Here is a 13,224-nt window from a genome sequence, read left to right on the forward strand (position 1 = left end):
ATCCAATGCAATTTCCTTCCATGCTACAGCTACATCACCACCTCACATCCACCTGCACGCCCTCCCCCCTCATGATCTCCTCCGCAACCAGCCTCGCCGACACCACACATCCTTCCAGCAACGGAATGCCCACCGCCCAACTTCCACACACCCACACCCTTGCCTCGTCGCGCTTCCTTTCCCCGCGCTTGTGCTGCTGCAGCGTGCCCAAACTGAGCTTTCTTCCCCCGGCAGTTTCAACCGAAACCCCCTGCTTGGTGCGAGTGGCTTGCGAAAGGTGGAACAGGCTCTGCCGTGCGAGATGCGCTTCGACATCGATGACCGCTCGTTCGAATGTGGAGGAGGAGAGGATGGTCGATGGATGTGGGTGGAGAGATGGGAGTGGGTTGGTGGTCTGCATGACCAGCAAGTCCTGCTGGGCAGCTGCATCAGGTGGCAGTGTCAGCACGTGCGTTGCCATGGTCGAGCCTGTCTTTGAGCGCGGTTTGGTGGGACACGAGTTGGACAGTAGCGTGTCTTGGGATGAATTCCCATCCAGCGTTTGCTCTTCATCGATCCACTCCGAGTCTCCATCCTTCCTCCTTTCCGTCGGCTGAGTTGGCGAGACGAGGTTCAAATCCCTCCAATCAGCCTTGTGTCTCGGCAGCAGCGCTCGATCCGTGTGGTTCACCACCACGCTCCTCTCGTACTTGAACGTAGACAGCACATCGATCACGTCTCTCAACCTCACCACCTTGTCGCGTTCCTGCTTGTCGACGCCCTCGACCGTCGCCGAAAGACTCTCGACGTACTGCTGCAAGAACTGCGCCGTCTGGTTGGCCTGCGTGGCAAAGATGACATGATCGAAAGGTCCGTGACGCTGCAGATGGTCTTGATCGCCGCACAGCGTTCGATCCGTCGAAGTGGAGGAGGGTTGTCGCGACATGTCAGGCGTCATTTCCTGGCGTGGACTGGTGGCGCAAGGATGATGGATGGCATCGATCCATACCTTGCCGTCTTGCGAGCCGACATGACGTACTTCTGCATTCGTCCATACTCTACTACCGCCGTCCTTGGATGGCTCCGACTGCACTTCGGGTTGGGATTGATCGACGTGCTGTAAGAGCGAAGCGACGACGGTCCGCACGCCGTCCCTGACGACAAAGTGATCTTTGCCCAGAGTCAAGGCGACATAGTCGAGCACTTCCGAGGCCGGAGAGCCCCATACAGACTCGAGCGACGATGTCATGACGGCACTGAACAATGGCGTCAGAGTCTGCTGCGCGAAGCGCTCATCGAGGCACACGAATCTGCGCAACACGTGCTCCGCTGAGCGCTCGAGGAAAAGCAAAGACCGAGCTTTCAGCGAAAGGGACGAGGTCTTTTGCGGTGGCGATGGTCGCGCGGGAAACGGATCCGCGACGAGATCGCGGAGGGTATAGGAGCGAAGTGGATGCGCCGGATCGCAAGTATGCCCAAGATAGTGATGCCACAGTGCGACGACGAGCAACTGCAGATATCCAAATACGAGCAAGAGAAGCGTTGAAAAATATTTGCGGAGGTCGTCAATGTGGGCAAGGATGCTGGATACCTTGACTGGGCTGGACAGACGTGGACGGCCGAGGTCGGCTGGGAGACTGGCACCGCGGAAGCCGTTGGCGCCGTTGTAAAGGACACTCGGTGACGGTGCTGAGCCCGTGCTTCGTTCTGCTGCATCCAGAGGGCAGGTCGAAGATGACCGTTGATTGGTGAACTTGTGTTGGGTCGTGTATTGCCAGTCGGGTGTAGACGACCGTGTTGCCGAAGAGGATGCGGTCAAAGGCGGCGAAAGCGATGCAGATGCAGATGCAGGTAAGGAAAGGGTGGCTGGAAGTGTAGCAAAAGAATAGGTGAAGTTTGTCGGTTTGGTCCTGATTCCGAGGTGGCGATAGAGAGCAAGCAGCTGAGGATAGTACCCGCCGGTGAAGGCACGCATGGGGACATCGATGCGCAAGGAACGTCGCGGCGTCGAGTCGGCAACATTGTTTGGTCGCGTCTGCAGCTTGAGACGCTTTCGAGAGCGCAGCAGCGATTCATCCCGTCTATCGTCGTCGCCATGTGGTCCAGTGGGGTCCACAGGTTCTATTTGCGGTGCCTCGGGCTGGGGAGGTGGTGAGAGAGGCAGAGGGACCGATATGCTGGCGCTGTCCATTCCTAGCGTCGAAGCACGCTCAAAGATCTCGACATTGACTTTGACGTGCTGGAGCGACGCATGTGGAGCCGTGAGAAGGTAGGTAGCGACGAGGCCTGTGAGGCCGGAGCCCACGATCGCGACACGCACCTCCCTCGGCGGACCGGGCAGCGTCGACATTGTGGTGTCGCTGGAAGAGGGAGTGGTTCCGGGAGCTAAACGTCGACGGCGGCGATGACACTAGACCGCATGGTTTGCCGTCGTCCGCGTAAAAAGGAGGGATGGCCGTAAGAGCGGAGTGATCTATGATGATGATGGAGCGAGGAGGAGGAACGAGCAAGCTGCGGATCTACCGATGTCGACGAGGACAGTAGCCAAAAGCCGAAGCGGCGGTCACCAATTCGACAAGGTCACCTCCGTCAACTCACGCTCCGAAAACCTTCAAGCTCATCGTCTCCTTAGGTCTGTCTCAAGTTCTTATTTCCTGTCTATCTCTCCCCTTCCTCCGTTGTGTCATCCGACCTATTTTTCAGACACCTTGCACATCAGCGTGTGCATTTGCTCTGCAGACCGGCTTCGCCGAGAACTCGAGAGGCAAGGTCATGAAAAGAAGTATCTTCAACCAAAAATGTCTGTTCGGGCCGACCGAAATTGCTTCTCTCGTCTCATGCGGGAAAAAAGTGCTTTTCTCGCAGGTCGCGGCTGCACTCGTCTGCAGCAACCGGTCAAGTGGCACCTTCTCTGCTGCTGACAAGGCCGGACCCAAATTGAGCTTATGAACCCTTGAAGATGCTGGCCAGGCGACAGAGGAAGAGCCATTTGTCACACCGCACTCCAGATGGCGAGGCAACGTGAGACGCGTGTCGTTCCTTCCCCTCGAACTTCAGGGTCCAAAGAGGAAAAGCCAAGCAAAGACCGCTAAATTGCGCAGAGCAGGCTCCGTCTGAACCAAGGCTGACTGACAGTCGTGTCGCCCGATCTGTCACACTCCTAACAGCACCAAAAACAATTTTTCCGAAATCTTCTTGCATCTCAAAGAAGGGTTCTTTCTGCGCTCAGACACACACGAGACACGAGGCGGCTCAGTTCGTGCGGGTTGACGGATGATGAGTGTCTTGTGACTGACGGTCGCCAGCTTCTTGATACTCCTTCTTCACCATCACAAGCGTCCACTGCCAAGTCGTCGGCTCAGTCTTACGCTTTGCACAGTCTCCAAGCGCGGTTTCCGTCAAGTTAGGCAAGAAAGAGCCGATCGTCGCTTCGGTATCCTTCCGACGTTTCAGTGCACCGTAGCAGCGGCACGAGCATCGTCAGCAACCGATCATGGCCGACGCTTCCTCGACATGGCGAAGCGGCGCATCTTCTGCAGCTTCATCGGTAGCTCCGAACAACGCTGCTAGTGGCGGCAGCAGCAACTGGGGTCGTGGCGGCAGCACTTCCTCTTCTGCCACTCAGCAGAATACCAAGAAGAAAGGCGGCGCCGCTTCTCGCTCTAGAGGTGCTGGAGGCGCTTCGAAACCAGCAAAGGATGTAAACTCAGCCATCGCCGCGACTGCGACCGCGACCTCGTCGTCGTCGTTACCCTCTTCAGCAGTGCCATCCTCCAATTTCAAATCTGGAGCACCCGCCAAATCCACCAAGTTCCTGCCAACACAGCCTCTCCCTTACCACTCTCTTCAGAACATCAAGGATTACTACCATGGCCTCCTCGACAGCGGTCTGGTCAAAAAGGCATGGCTCGACAATCCAAAGAATCCAATCCAAAACTACGTCCTTCACCGCACCGGCACCTACCCGGTCTTTACCGTCGAGGAGGGTCAGGTTGAAGGTCGAAGGGATACCAACTTCCGCTGCACTCTCTGCTTCGATCCCGAGTACGACTGGACCGTATATGGTGATGCCAAGACCGCAAAGGATGCTGAGCGTGTGGCTGCTCTTCATGCCGTCCTGTTTCTTCAGAACAGCGGCGATATCCTCACAAAGACACCCACCGCCTCTGCTCCAGCGCCGTTGGTACCCCAGCAACAGGGTCCTGTCGCCAAGCTCAGCGATGGCTCTGAGCTGACCGTCCAGCGTGCGCGCGAGTTCATCGACTTCTACTGCAAGCGTTTCAATCTGGGCAAACCCGACGTTCGTCAGTCTGCAGGCAAGCAGGGCAAACCAAAGCGTGGCGCTGCTAAATGCTCTTCTGCAGCGTCCCAACCGCACGCATCCATGTACATCGCCGGCAACGAGATCGGCGCCGCCGTCGGAAAGAACAAGAAGCAGGCCGTCGCCAACTGCTACCTCGAATCCGTCTCGTACATCGAGTCGACCGATCCCTCGCTCTGGAAGACCTTTTCTTTGCTTCATAAGCCCGGCATGTCGATCAACAAGGCGCCCCACGTCACGTTCAGCATGAGCGAAGAGCTCGACGACTCGGTCCAGAACATCTACGACACGATGGTTCGCAGCAAGATCTACGCAAAACGCCCGCGTACGATCGGCGTCGCCCCCGCAGGTGAAGACCCCAACGCCGTCTCCAACGACGCCAACGACCAGCTCGCAAAGCAACGTCAGATGCGCCAGCAGCGTGCACGCCGCTTCAACCAGCAGTTTGGTGCCACGGAAGACTCGCTGCAGCGCAAGAGCGAGCAGCTCGAACTCTCGCTCGCCAACTACTACTCGGACGAGGCCATGGCCAACATGCGCTCCCAGCGTCTCAGCTTGCCCGTCTCGCAGAAGCAGTCCGACGTCCTCGTCAAGGTCGAGCTCAACCAGGTCACCATCTGCATGGCCGCTACCGGTTCCGGCAAGACCACTCAGATCCCGCAGATTCTATTCGACGACTACATCCTCCAAGGCAAAGGTGCCAAATGCAATATTGTCTGCACACAACCCAGACGTATCGCAGCTATCAGCGTTGCGGAGCGTGTTGCAAAGGAAAGGGGCGAGAAGCTCGGTCAAACCGTCGGTTACCAGGTTCGTTTCGATGCCAAGCCGCCCCAACCCAATGGTTCCATCACTTTCTGCACCACCGGTGTATTCCTGCGTCGCTTGCAGTCGGCGCTCGGCGACACCGAGTCCTCCAATACCTTCCTCGATTCGGTCACGCATGTCGTCATCGACGAGGTGCACGAACGAGACGTCGAGACCGATCTGCTTCTTGTCGTCATCAAGCGTCTTTTGGCAGAACGTCGCAGGCTCGGCAAGAGGGAGATCAAAGTGGTGCTCATGAGCGCCACCATCAATCCTACCCTCTTCCAATCCTACTTTGCCGATCCGTCCGGCAACCCTGCGCCCGTCGTCGAGATCCCCGGTCGCAGCTACCCCGTCGAAAAGCATTACTTGGAGGAGACGGTGCGCAACCTCGAGTCGCTCCGCCTCACCCCTCAGATGGGTGGCTGGGTGTGGGGGGAGAAGAACGTCCGCGACTACATCGAGCGCGAGATATACCAACGAGGCGGTTCTGCTTCGCGCGGCAATGCCTACGGCGGTGCCAGGGGCGGTGCGGGCGGCGGATACGGGAACAATGCGATTGCGAACGCCACTGCTAACGAGCCTGTCGATCCCATGGCGGACCAAGTCGACGATCTCGAAATCCCGTATCCGCTCGTTGCGCTCATCATCGCCTACGTGCTATCGATCAGCGACGACGGACACGTGCTCGTCTTCTTGCCCGGTTGGGACGAGATCAAGGCGGTCAACTTGCTGCTCACAGACACACAGTATCATCCGCTCCTGCGCACCGACTTCAACGATCGCGATCAGTACGAGATCCACATCCTGCACTCGACGGTCCCCGTCCAAGACCAGCAGGCCGTCTTCGAGCCCGTGCGTCGCAAGGGCATCCGTCGCATCATCCTGGCCACTAACATTGCCGAAACATCCATCACCATCCCCGACGTCGTCTACGTCGTCGACACCGGTCGTGTCAAGGAGAAACGCTTCGATCCGGAACGTCACCTTTCCAGCCTGGTCTCGGCGTGGGTGGGTACGTCGAACCTCAACCAGCGTGCAGGTCGTGCGGGCCGTCATCGTCCGGGAGAGTACTTCGGTGTTCTCAGCAAGTCTCGCTACGATCGTCTCAAGGTGAACCAGACAGTGGAGATGAAGCGAACCGATCTGAGCAACGTGGTGATGCATATCAAGGCGCTCGATATCCCGGGGATGGAGGTGGAAGACGTGCTGGCTTCGGCGATCGAGCCCCCGGCGCCGGAGCGCGTGTTGGCAGCGATGGAGAAGCTCAAGATGGTGGGCGCGTTGGACATGTACAAGAACCTGACGTCGTTGGGGAGGGTGCTGCTGCAGCTGCCGGTGGATGCGCCGATGGGCAAGATGTGTCTGTACGGCGCCTTCTTCCGATGTCTTGATCCGGTGCTTTCGCTGGCGGCGATCTTGACGAGCAGGGATCCGTTCATGGCGCCGATGCATCTGAGGGAGGAGGCGGAGCTGGTCAAAGATCGGTGGTGTCCGCCCGACTTTCGGTCGGATGCGCTGTGCATCCTGCGCGCGTACATGCGGTGGTGGGAGATGCAGTCGCGCGGAGATTTTGCGGCTGCGAACCGGTTCTGCCAGGACAATTTCCTGAGCAAGCTGACGCTGCTGCAGATTCAACAGGTGAAGGAGCATCTGTTTCAAAGCATGGAGAAGGCGGACATCATTTCGGTGATCCAGAGCTCTTCGCTGGGTGCTCAGGGGAACGGAAGCGGAGGGAACACGTATTCGCGCTACCGCAGACCGCGGGAGACGGACGCCGAGTTCAACACCAACGCCGACGTCACATCGCTCCTCGCTGCGCTCGTAGCTGTCTCCTCCCCGCCCAACTTTGCCATCCGAAGCGGCAAAGCGAGCTACCGAACCTCGCAGGACAAGTCGTGCCTGATGCACCCGTCGTCGATCTGCCACACCAAGTTCACCAAGCACAAGCCGTGGGATGCGGCCAACATGGGCGAGAAGGAGATCTTTGCCTTCAGCGAGAAGATCCGCAACGCCTCGGGCAGCGCCGGCAACAACGCCTCGACGATGCTGCGCGGGTGCACGCGGCTGGATCCGCTGACGTTCATGCTGTTCGGTGCGACCGAGGTGCGGGTGTTGGGCGAAGGCGTGGAGTGCGATTTCTGGCTGCCGATTACGGGCAATACGGATTCGCTGGATAATTTGGAGAAGCTGAGGTCGATCATGGATGTGATCATGTTGAGGGTGTTTGAGGGGATTGGGAAGGTGAAGAAGGATGGAGCGAGGAAGGGAGGAGCGAGGAGGGAGGGGGATGAGGATGAGGATGAGGTGGGGGATGATGAGGAGGATGATGCGGAGTGGGGGGACAGGACGGATCTGTCGTTGTCGGCGCAGGAGATCGGAGAGTTCGAGTACATGAGTCAAGGGATCGTGCACATTCTGGATGGGTATGCGCAGGAGAGGGGATGGGGATCGAGCAGCAGGGGATCGACGCGACCGGCCAGTCCATCGTCGTTCGGTATGGGTGGGCTCAGCTTGCAAGAACCGGCTTCGGCGAGGTCGTCGGCGGTGGCATCGAGCGCAGGCGTGTACGGAGCGGGAGGTAGCAGAGGCGGCTCGTCGATCAACCTGACGAGCGCGCCTGGTAGCAACGGGGGTAGTCGATGGACGAGTCGATCGCACACGCCGGATGTGCAGCAACAGCAGCTGCAGAGCTCGAGCGCTGCTCCGAGCGTGGCTGCGAGCAGCACGACGAACGCTACGACTGTGGCGACGTCGGAGGATGGCGCGGGAAAGAATGGCAAGGGTGGGAAGGGGGATGCTTCGAGAGGCAGTTGGAGGGGCAGAGGGGGAGGACGTGGTGGAGGACGCGGAGGAGGTGGCAGGAATGGACGTGGTTCTTCCGCGGCAAAGACCGCTCCGGGCGCCTCGAACTAGCTGAGCGCCGCTTTCCTTGCCACTCTGTCGCCACAACGAAACTTGCTCGCATTCACTATCACCGTGTCAGTTGTATGCGATATCTTGTCAGTCTGGCTGTCCGTGTGTGGTGTGTTGTGAGGTCGGGTGTGCGTCGGGAAAGTTGTGAGGAGTGGTGGTGCAACGGCGTAACTTCGGCCTCCATCAAAATGCAAAATTCGCCGATACGGTTCGCGGTAAAACCAGCTGGCTCACGTTTTTGGACGCCGTCACATCGCCGATCCTTCCTCCTACCACCACATCATCCTCGACCTTGCACGCATCATGTCTCGAGCTGGCTCACCGGACTCGTGCTCATCCACGCCCAGCTCATCGACGCCGGCACCGGCGAAAAAAGTATCGTGTCAACCGTGTCGTTCGGCCAAAGTGAAATGCATCCCTTCTTCGAGCGGTTCGACGTGTCAACGTTGTGGGAAGCTCGGGAGGGAATGTTTTTACCAGGAGCACAAGCGAGGGAGGAAACCGGGCAAGATCAAGTTTCAGCAGATCGTAAGGAGGATAGAGGTGCTGGATAGGACGTTGGCGGAGATCAAGGAGTTGAACAGGGAGGTGAGGGATAAGGATGCGGAGAGTTTGGTGGAGGCGTTACGGTGGCAGTTGAGTAGGAGCTCTTTCGCCCGACGGGGAGGGGATCGAGATGTAAAAGAAGAGGAAGAGGGGGAAGGGATGGTGGGAGCGGAAGAAGAGGAGGTGGTGGAGGAGGGGGAAAAGGGGGGGAACAAGGGGAAGGCGGCGGGGAGGAGCGATTTCAACGTGTTGGTGGATATGGAGGATCACGCGAGTGTCGCTAGGGTTCCGGATGAGTTTCCGACGTTGAGCAATCCGTTGAAGCTGTTGGCGCAGGTGGGAAGTGAGGAGAGTGAACGGAGGAGGGGCGGTGGTGAGCAAGGGATGGATCGGGAACAAGGGTCGGGTGTCGAGGTCCAGACGGCAAGCAGAAAGAGAACAAGATCGAGGTCTCCGCTCCCCGCCGTATCGACGACGCAATCAAACACGAACGAGTCGCAAACTACGTCTGCCGACACCACCGCCGTCTCCACCTCTCTCGCTCCCACCTCGCTCACCCCATCCCGTTCTGCTCCGATCACCACCACCAACAGCTGGTCCACAACCTACTTTTCCCGCGGAGCATTCCACCCGGTCTACGACAACCGACCCGAATTCGACCCCATCGACCGTCGTCTACTCACCACCTCCCAAGCCACCCGCCTCATCTCGTCCTTCTACTCTTCCTTCGGAACGTTCATGCACATCTTCGACCCGGCTCTCTCGACCTTTGCGTACATCCGCAAGCACTCCGCCTTCCTTCTGACGGTGATCTGTGCGATCTCTGCCGAGTTCGAATCGTCTCCAGACCCTGTGGTGCAGAGGGAATCGGCGGGGTTGGCGGTGGTGTTGCGCAAGCACTACGAGGGGATCCTGACGTGGATCTGCAGTGGAGATTACAAGAACGTGGAGATGGCGCAGGCGTTTTTCCTGCTGGCGTCGTATCGACCGATGGCGGATAGTGCGACGGCGGATCAGACGTGGTTGTACCTCGGAACGGCGATCCGCATCGCGACCGAGTTGGGGTGCAATTTGGTGTGTTACTCGTACACCAACACATCGCGTGTCCAGGGTGAGCAGGAGAGGGAACACTATACGAGGCAGCTGCGGAATACGGAGAGGCTGTGGATCAATCTGTGGAATTTGGAAAAGACGTTGGCGAGTCAGACGGGTCAGCGGATGCATTTGGCGGATGAGGGGGTGGTGGCGACGTGCAGTAGGTGGCACGGGATGGATTATGCGTTGCGGCAGGACGAGGTGTTGGTGGCGCAGGTCGAGTTGAGGAGGGTCATGATGCGGATGGTCGATGTGTTTCATACGCACGTGATGAAGAGTTTGGGGTCCAGGGCGAGGATCGCCAACGCCGCCACCACCACCACTCGCGACAACGAGGAGGACCTGGAAGACTCGGCAGAGGGAGACCAGCTCTCACTCCAGCTGAGCTACTTCCGCAATTCCGTCGACATGGATCTCAAACGTTGGCAAGAACGTTGGCTCTCCTCCTCGCCCATCAACCCGTCCACCCCGCCCACCCCGCTGCAGATCACAGGTCCGCTATCGCTCGACTACGCCGCACTCGTAACATACGCCCTGCCGCTCCCCATCACCTACACGGTGGACGTGAGCGCCGAGCTGTCGCAGCTCTACCGTCACTGCTACATCAGCTGCACCAACTACATGGCCACCTTCATCGACCGTTGCAAGAAGGGCTGGATGGATCACGTCACCAACAGCACGGTCATCTCGACCGTGTATGCTGTGGTGTTCGGGCTGGACCTCGCGAGAAAGGCGGGCAGGAGCCGGCAGCAGAAGGGAGGCGTGGACTTTGGGTTTGTCGAGGGGAGCAGGGTGGTGAGTCTGGCGAGGAGGACGGCGGGAGAGTTGGAAAAGATCGGGAACGCTAAGGGTGGCAGGGGTGGAAGGAGTGTGGCTAGCAGGTATAGTGGGTTCCTGAAGGGGTTGCTGGAGAGGTTCGAGGTGAAGGTGGAGATGGGCGAGGAGACGGCAGAGGCAGCAGGTGAGGCAGGCGGTGTGCAGGAAAGAGAGATGCCTGCACATGGGAGCAGGTTCGAGAACAACAATGGAACCAGTGGTGCAGCGGAGCATGTTCCAGATGGCACGTCGTCTTCGTCGCTGCCAGCGCACGGCGAGCACTCGATCGGATCGAGCGGAAGCCAACCCACTGTCGGCGAGTCATCCCGACACCTTCGAAGGGATCACAACCACCCTCTGCCACACAGCTACACGCCACAGTCTCCTACTCCTCGCGCATCCCGCAGCACGGGCAAGCAAGGCACCAAAGCGTCGCACGCCTACTCTTCCAACCTGCTCTTCTCCCCGCAACCACACCAAACCCTGTCCCCCTCATCACATGCGCCGCAACACGCACCAGCTGCACCCGCTTCCAGCTGGACAGCCGCTTCGCCATCCCACCCTTCGCTCTTTATCACACCGCGGTTCGTGCCTCCTCCGCACCATCACATCCCAAATGCGGATTGGAACCACACCCACGCAGCTGTGCAAAACGGCGGTGCGCTCTCGCCCGCCACGTGGTTCAACCAGATCAACTCGTCCGCACCTGCTCTCGACACTGCGCAGAACGGCGCGACAACGACGACGAGAGGGACGGGTGTGGTGGAGGAGTTGGATCCGTCGTGGGAGTGGATGATGGCGGATTTGGATTTCTTCAGTGTCGACGGTGGCGGTGGGGGTGGAGAGCCGATTCTGGATCAGATGGGAAGGCTGTTCGGTTGAAGACACTCTCTCATCCACCTCACAATTTTTTTGCAGCAATCGTCATACACACACACTTACGGAACGACGAATTGTTGTTTCCCAGCAGAAGAAAAAGGTCTTTCGATTGCTCGATGTGAAGAATGGTCATGATGCTAATTTGAGCGCTTTTGTATCCGGATTTGGTTGCTGCTCAGCGGATCTTGGTCTCGACCCTCTGCACCACCGCCGTACCCACCAACAACAACCCTGCCACGGCCGCAACCGCGGCCACCTTGATCATGTTCGCTCTGTGAGTCAACGTATACTTGACATACACCAGCTGCGCATGCTCCGGCGAGCACCGGCTCTTCTCCACCCTGATCGAGGGTCTACCCACAGTATCCAGGTAAGTCTTCGTAATTCCGTTGTCGACGCTGTCCATTTCGAAAGGCAATTCAATCGAGATTCGGGTAGCGCCTTCCGGCAGGACGATGGTGGTGGAAACGCTGTCGGTAGCAACGTCCTTGAGCGGGGTGAAGAGCGGTACGGCGGTGACGTAGTCGTCCGAACCGAGGAGGCGTTTGGTCCAGCCGGCGGAGAGCGGGAGGGTGTAGCCGATGCTGAAGGTGTAGTTCCACCCGCCGAGGAGCGGGAAGCGGGGTTGGAGTTCGAGCAGCGACATCTTGCTCGCGACGCTGTTGGAGGCGGGGACGCCGACGGAAGAGGTGACAAGCGCCGGATTGGGTGGAGACGAACGGAAACGAGAGGTGGAGACGTTTCCGATCTGGTCGATGAACCACGGGTCTCGCACACCAGCAGGTAGGGTGAAGGAGAGCGAGGAGAGGGCGGTGCCGGAACCGCGATTGTAGAACGAAGCCATCTGGTGTTCGATGCGCGAGAAATGGCCTTTGAGGGTAGGGCCAGAGTTGCGGAGGAGGATGCGGTCGGTGATGGAGAGTGCGTCGCCCCAGTGGCTGATTTCGGCGGTGCGTTGAAGGTCGACAATGGTCGCGTGCGGGGTGTCGGATTGGTAGTGGACCGAGGCCGGGGTGAGTGGAGATGAGGGCTGGAAGGGAGCAACGTCGGAGAAGGGACCGTAGGTGACGATGGAGCCGGATTTAGTGGCGTCTGACGGGGTGAAGGAGAGAATCTTGGGCGAGGGTGCTTTGACCTTGATGCGACCGGTGAGAGTGGTGTAGGGTGAGCGAATGGCAGCGTCTCCTTGCCAGAGGAAGAGTTGCGGGTCAGTCTGTTTTACGGTGCTCGGCAATGGAAGCGAGACGTGGTTGAGAGTGGTTTCGAGCGTGAGAGAAGCACCGTCGGCGCCCAGAACGTCGGAGGGAATGTTTGCCTCGAAAAGGTAGGTCTTTTCAGCATCTCCATCCACCTCACCGAGGTTCTCGAGCGTGATCACCGGTCGTGCACCACCTTTGAACTCGGAGGTGGCAGCGAGTTGCGAGTCGAGCGCAGGTTTGACTGTCAATCGAGTCCATGACAATTGATGTGCTTCGTGTGCGCTGAGGAGAAAGTAGTATGGGAGCGTTGTTGCAGCAGCGTTGCTAGGATTTGAGTTGGGCTTGATGAAGACGGTGGTAAGCGTATGCGATGTGGAACCGGTGAGGTCGATCTGCTTGATGTAGTTGGTGTTGGTCCAGTCCTTTGAACTTGGGATTGCTACCGCGTGTACTGAAGGCAAGCATGCCGCGATCAGGGTGGCGATCAGCACGAGCAGCGTTGTGCTGCTGCTCATGAGCGGTACACTCGGCGCCATTGTGATGCAAGTGTATGGTGGTGTGGTTGAAGGTCGCAAGATGGACTGTGCGCGACACTCAAACGTTGTTTCTTCCAGCTCAGACTTGCTTCTTGATTCGCACGACAGTCGTGCTTTCATGGCCTAATTG

The 13,224-nt window shown here is 58.6% G+C and overlaps 4 protein-coding genes across 4 annotated transcripts; 2 read left to right on the plus strand and 2 right to left on the minus strand.

The window, feature by feature from the left end:
• Nucleotides 1–34: 34 nt before the first annotated feature.
• Nucleotides 35–2,329, minus strand: PHSY_002303 (hypothetical protein; the record flags this gene model as incomplete). Its single annotated transcript, XM_012332927.1, has 1 exon — nucleotides 35–2,329. The coding sequence occupies one exon, from the start codon at nucleotides 2,327–2,329 to the stop codon at nucleotides 35–37; it is 2,295 nt and encodes a 764-aa protein (XP_012188317.1).
• A 1,143-nt stretch (nucleotides 2,330–3,472) lies between these two features.
• Nucleotides 3,473–8,023, plus strand: PHSY_002304 (hypothetical protein; the record flags this gene model as incomplete). The annotated part of the gene is made up of 1 exon (XM_012332928.1): nucleotides 3,473–8,023. The coding sequence occupies one exon, from the start codon at nucleotides 3,473–3,475 to the stop codon at nucleotides 8,021–8,023; it is 4,551 nt and encodes a 1,516-aa protein (XP_012188318.1).
• A 705-nt stretch (nucleotides 8,024–8,728) lies between these two features.
• Nucleotides 8,729–11,362, plus strand: PHSY_002305 (hypothetical protein; the record flags this gene model as incomplete). The annotated part of the gene is made up of 1 exon (XM_012332929.1): nucleotides 8,729–11,362. One exon carries the CDS (start codon nucleotides 8,729–8,731, stop codon nucleotides 11,360–11,362), a length of 2,634 nt encoding a protein of 877 aa, XP_012188319.1.
• Nucleotides 11,363–11,534: 172 nt separating this feature from the next.
• Nucleotides 11,535–13,214, minus strand: PHSY_002306 (ribophorin; the record flags this gene model as incomplete). The annotated part of the gene is made up of 1 exon (XM_012332930.1): nucleotides 11,535–13,214. One exon carries the CDS (start codon nucleotides 13,212–13,214, stop codon nucleotides 11,535–11,537), a length of 1,680 nt encoding a protein of 559 aa, XP_012188320.1.
• Between the last annotated feature and the right edge of the window lie 10 nt (nucleotides 13,215–13,224).

This window comes from Pseudozyma hubeiensis (assembly GCF_000403515.1).
Source record: "Pseudozyma hubeiensis SY62 DNA, scaffold: PHS22, whole genome shotgun sequence".
Lineage (NCBI taxonomy): Eukaryota > Fungi > Basidiomycota > Ustilaginomycetes > Ustilaginales > Ustilaginaceae > Pseudozyma > Pseudozyma hubeiensis.